This window comes from Dermacentor silvarum, chromosome 2, assembly GCF_013339745.2.
Source record: "Dermacentor silvarum isolate Dsil-2018 chromosome 2, BIME_Dsil_1.4, whole genome shotgun sequence".
Taxonomy (NCBI): domain Eukaryota; kingdom Metazoa; phylum Arthropoda; class Arachnida; order Ixodida; family Ixodidae; genus Dermacentor; species Dermacentor silvarum.
Window position 1 is genome coordinate 89,736,487 of NC_051155.1, and position 6,000 is coordinate 89,742,486.

Genomic DNA, 6,000 nt, shown 5'->3' on the forward strand with positions numbered 1-6,000 from the left:
TTCCGCATCGCAACAATATCAAGGAATAAGTAATCACAGTATTTTGCTTAAAAATTGATGAATGAGTCTATTTCACTTCATTCGGAACAGCTTCATTTGGCTGATGTTAAATGCGGTTTAATGAGGCATTAAGACTTACTGCGCTCGTTAAGAATAAATATACATGAAAAAAGGCGGCACCCATACAGCAATATGGCACTAGAGTAGGCGAAGCTCTTTAATAAAAATTCAGAGCCCTTCCCCTGTCGAGAAAATGGGGGTAATCGAAGCTTGTACAAGACGACGCTATCGCGGGCGTTCCGCTTCGTTTGCCCTAAACTCAGGGTCGGCGGCTCTTCGCTGACGTTTGGCCTCACCATCGCGCTCCCGCAACTCGGCGTCCCCGGCTCTTCGCTGACTTTGCGCCTGGGCTTCGAAAGCTCTCACGCTAGAATCGGCACGTCGACGACGAGCCCTTTCCCGAGCGAGTCCGCGGCGCCGTTGCTCAAACGCAATCTGCTCCTCGGCGGAACGCACCACGCTAGGCCGTCCCATCCATCGCCGAAACTGATCCGAGGCGAGGGAAGCTAAGCGGAGTGCGCGTTAACCCCCTTTCCTTCTCTCTTCCTCCCCGCAACACACTAAACTCTGTCTGGTCGCGCGCGTCACGTGATCCAGCGCCGGCGCATCTTTCCCCGCGCCTGCTTTACTCGGGAGCGGCCGGGTTTTCTTCCTTTCTTGTCCGTGGCTCATACCCGCAATCCAATGCGGATATGCACCACGCGTGATTTATTATTGCGAAAGCAATTATATGGACACTTCAACCGGATTTCTGCCGTCGGCGTCGCCGTGAGGTTCCGTATAGATTCCAAGGGCGAATCGTCGCCGCGCGCCGTATGCGCGAGCGAAAGCGCGCGGGGTACGCGCTCTATCACGGAGGGCGAACTCCCCCGCGACCGTCGCCCAAAAGGCCGTGGGGGTATGGGAGGGAGGGAGGGAGGGAGGGAGGCGGGGCGGCGCTGTGCTCCGGCACCAAAGGCGTATCTTGCCACTCAATCTCCCACGCGAAAGCAAGAAACGGGAAGAGGGGGGGGGGGGGCAGCTTCTCTTCTGCCAACCAATTCTCCTTTGCCCGGCGGTGCCGGTCGCCCGCACGGTCTCTTATCTCCCCACGGCTCTGACCTTTGTATGTGCTGTGCATTCGACACTCAGTTTCCGTTGAAGCGATAGACCGCGCGAATCTGCGCTTGCTGCCAGCGTTTTAACAGTCGTTGGCTGCGGTCATTCCGTGTGATCTATTCATGTTTGCTTGGGCGCGCTGACACCACGATTGTTAATTCAGTTAGTAAGCCAATGTGTCCAAGTTTATGCAGCCAATAAAACTACTATCCCTACTCCGAATAGCTCTCTACTAATTTGCTATCGCAATCGATGCTTCGGGCGAAACTGCGACATTTTTTTTTTCATTCTCTATTTCTTCCTTTCTTTTCTTGCTTGTCCCTGGCTCGTACCCGCATATCCCTGGCTCATACCCGCATATCCAATGCGGGTATGCGCCACCCGTGATTTTATTATCGTTAATCGTGACGTAACTGACACGCATGTGCTGTTATTGATGGCATGACCTATCAGTCATGTTAGTCACACATTCGTACCCTTTCATACCAATTTTGGTAGATACCAAGTGAACGAGACGCGAGTTTTCGACAGGTTTTCCATAGGGTTTTAGCGTGACACCACCACCGCCGCCGCCAACACTTGTGAGGCAATACAAGCTTCGCTTGAAAAACTGAAGAGCTTCTCTTAGCGGTACGTCTTGCGTAACACTCCAACTGAATGCGATAAATGAAATTACACACACAGGACATACTACCGACACATGACGCACGCAAAACAGCCAGCCTGCGTAGACTACAGTGGACTTGTGTTAATTTTATCCGGCTAATTCGATTTTTCGGTTAATTCGATCGCGAGCGAAGATCCCGACCTGCGCCCATCCATCCTATGGGCCCAAAGTATCGTTATTTCGATCCAAAAATTGGACTTCGCCGGATACTTTGAAATTGACCAGTCAGTACGCACGCGCCTGACCCCTAGAGGTGCCCCGATAGCGACCCCTGTAGCGGCAGCCTCTGTCTCGGTGGAGCTTAGGGGACAGTGAATGCGTTGAACACGTCATCTCTAGTCAAAAACGCTTATTTTCGGCCCTCCCTAAAAATATCTGCAAGCAATAACCGTAGCTAAAAATGTGTGGTTACGGTATTTCCCTAATTCTAACGCGCGCCTTTCTTTTTAAGTAAATTGGGCTGAAAATTGCAAGCGCGGTGCTATCGGACACAAAACCGAAACCGCCTTCGCAACGGTTGTATGCTTTACTGCATGACACAGATGTATGGCGGTGTAGCTGAACTTAAAAAACCGTGTGGCGCAACTGGCTTTAGGAAACCACTGCCACTGTGCAAAAAATTTTTTAGCCAGACAGTCGGTGCGCGTTAGATTTCAACGTCTTTTAGGAGCTTTAATGTCATTCCTACGTTTGTTTTCTACGTTGTATACATAGAAAGTGGGCGCGCATTCGATTCGGGGGCGTGTTAGAATAGTGCAAATATTGCCCAATGTATCAGTGGTGTGTTGCGTTTTTCAAGCAAAGCTTGTATTGCCTCACAAGTGTCGGCGGTGGTGGTGGTGCTGGTAGTAGTGGTGGTGTCACGCTAAAACCCTATCGAAAACCTATCGAAATCTCGCATCTCGTTCACTTGGTGGATACCAAAATTGGGGTAAGAATGTATGGCTAACATGGGTGATAGGTCATGATATTAATAAGAGCATTGTTGTCAGTTACGTCACGATTAACGATAATAAAATCACGCGTGGCGCATGCCCGCATTGGATATGCGGGTACGAGATAGGTACAAGAGGGTAGGAAAGAAAATCACGTGTGGCGCATACTCGCATTGGATATGCGGGTATGAGCCACGGTCAAGAAAAGAAAGAGAAGGAAAGAAAACCCGGCTGCCCCTAAGCAGATGCGGGGAAAGCTGCGCCGGATCACGTGACGCCCGCGACCAGTGAGGGTCGTTTGGTGTGTTGCGGGGAGGGAAAGGGGTTTGGTGCGCGCTCCGGCGGGCTTCCCTCGCCTCAGATCAGTTTTGGCATCCGGATGGGGTGGCCTCACGTGGTGCGTTCCGCCGAGGAGCAGGCTATATTTGAGCAACGGCGCCGCGGACTCACTAGGGAAAGGGCTCGTCGTCGACGTGCCGATTCTAGCGTGAGGGCTTCCAAAGCCCAGGCGAAACGTCAGCGAAGAGCCGCGGACCCCGAGTTACGGGATCGCGATGTTGAGGCCAAACATCAGCGAAGAGCCGCCGACCCTAAATTTAGGGCAAACGAAGCGTAACGCCTGCGACTGCGTCGTCTTGCCACAAGCTTCGCTTACCCCTATTTTCTCGACAGGGGAAGGGCTCTGAATTTTTATTCGTCTTATTTATTTCGACCTGCCGGATAATTCAGTCAATTTCGTCGGTCCCGTCAGGGTCAAATTAAAGTATTGCATCGAGACCAATGTACCGCAGAAAACGTATAAGCGCTTCGGTAGCGCGGGGCGTACAGGGGGCACTACACTAGCCCATAGACCGAGTGCATTCCTGAGCTCAATGCGCGATGCCTAAGCCACATTCAATTCAGAGCTCAGAAAGATGATTTGAAATGTGAATAGGCTGCAATTGTGTATAAGTTTGCTACATTCTCTAGTACATCACATGCAGTGCACAATGGTAATCGTAACCATTTTCGTGTAAGAACTATTCAGTATTGGCTACGTTCAGACGAATACGATGCAGATCTGCACGGTCACGCCTCTCAAGGTTGCACGGCATGCGGGAATCGCACATTGGGGTGTATGTGCAAACAGGTGTGTACTGCTGCTCTGTATCGGTCCACTAGCATGTTGAGAGCACAAGGGAAAAGGAGGCACTAAATAGGCATATGGCACTGAATGTGGTCGTTTCATAACACTACAATGGAACTGTCTCTTCTATAAAAAGGTATTGTGATTTGCTCTTTGTTTTTAAGCTGTACCATAAGCGCAGTCAGCGTGTGTATTGTCCACTTTGCCTCAGTGGCCCTCACTGAAGCATAGTTGTACTGCAGGGGCTGCTCTAGCCCCGGCAGTACAATGCTGTGCAGCCACTCACAGGCCTTAGTGCACACACACTTTATAAAGTTCATAATCTGGCCACTAGCGCACGACAGCTTTAGGAAAAATACTAAGTAAAATACTTCAGGAAAAATATAGATGTTCGGCCATAAAGGTGGCCGAGCTATATGCTAGCTCCTTCAAGATGTAGTGGAAAGCATCATGCAGCAGTGGGGAAAGCTCCATCGCAGTGGAAGGATGAGGCTGAACCCTTTAAATCGAGTGGTGGCACATGCCATGCCACCTAGCCGTGACTTGTGTGCTTAACGTTCTGTGGCTCCGCCTAGCGGAAACTATTAGTACCAGTTGATAGAACCCACACAGCTAAAGCTGATGAACCAGGTGCCACAGAGCCGTCAATGTAGATATGATGTCGTCGTTCATAGCAACACGAGATGTGTTGAGTGAAATACTTTTGTTGGCTCAGAGTTTTTGATTTGCTCTTTATGCCTGGAACAGTGGCAATGTATCACTAACATAAAAAGCCAAACTTCGACACTGGGGACACAGTGTATTGTACACAAGGATCGGCCAGAGCACTCCAGAGCGCTCGAATGCGACGAGCGTAATGCGCCCCAAGTACACACAAACTCGCCCAAAACACCGCTCTTTTCTAAACTGTGATAGAGTTGCGCCACCTAACGACGCCATTCGACAACCCAGCCTGTGCGGTCTCGTGCAGGCTCGACCGTGCAAAGTCTGCCAAGGAGCGCCTGCTAGTGGCCGATCTATTTGCCCTCGACGTCGCATTGGAAGCCATGAGGGCAAGTTTGTTGCAGGACCCCACCGAGCCACCGCTGCGACTGAAGTCGCTCGAGAGACTGACCGAGGTGCAGACGTTCTACGTCAGCTACTGCAGTCACTTCTGCGGAGAGCCCCGCGGCCTAGTGATGTGCAACCTGGCCAGGAACGGCTCTGAATTCGGCAGCGCATTCGGCTGCCGGCCGAGACCGCAGACGGGGCCGACTTGTCTGTTTGTGTAGACGGGCAAGTCGTGGAACGTACAACGCAGCTGGGTGTCTGATGTCGATAAGTCAAGTGCGCCTTCACTTAAAAGGCTCTCGTGCACCCTTCAGATGTACTTGACTATTTACCGAAGAAAACGGGGAGTTGACGCATGTGAATCATCCGAAATACATCAATGCACAGTGCAGCGTAAAAAGGCACTTTGTTTGGATTTACCTAATATGTAGCCAATCATGAAATTATGCTTCAAACATAACTTAGGTACTTCGATTTGTTGCGATCGCGATAAGAACATTGCAAAATAATAAACAGCATTCTGCTTCATTGAGGCTTACGAGTCCAAAACGCTTAAATTGCATAAGAGTAATTAAGCATAGCATAGCCAGCCTGCAGTAGACAGATACGTAGTAATATTATTACTGGTTTAAATTTGATGTTATTTTAAGTTTAATGGTAGTGCATTTCTTTCTGGCATGTCTTACCGTGCTTTATTAGAGCACCGTAAAAATACGGAACACGAGCGGAGCGTGTGTTTTTTACCAATACACTGAAGTTTGGAGCAGTTATTTTTCGTTAGAATGCTTACGAATTCGTTCGCCTTGCAATTACACCAGCACACAGCGGAACGACCGTCCGAGCTTTCGTCGTCTTTTTTTTAAAGGTGGTGGCCAAGCTGCAGCAAAGTGTTCCCTGCTATCGCACGCAATGTGAACCCATTGGACCTAACATGAAAATAACAGAAAACAAGTGTTTTGAGTCCACTACAGTTAGAGCATATAGGAGCAACAGTGAGCTTTGGTTGAAATGGCGGTAAAAGTAAAAAAAAGAACAAGGTCACACGCAGGCGCACTGCTTTTACA

General features: G+C 49.8%; 1 protein-coding gene across 1 annotated transcript in view; it reads left to right on the forward strand.

Annotated features, from left to right (window-relative positions):
• The window catches only part of LOC119440214 (neprilysin-1-like), a 75,304-nt gene extending 70,147 nt beyond the window's left edge, over positions 1 to 5,157 (forward strand). Inside the window, exon 5 of the mRNA XM_049662814.1 lies at positions 4,857 to 5,157. Within this exon, the coding sequence (XP_049518771.1) occupies positions 4,857 to 5,157 (301 nt within the window). The remainder of the gene's footprint in view (positions 1 to 4,856) is intronic.
• Positions 5,158 to 6,000: the final 843 nt, after the last annotated feature.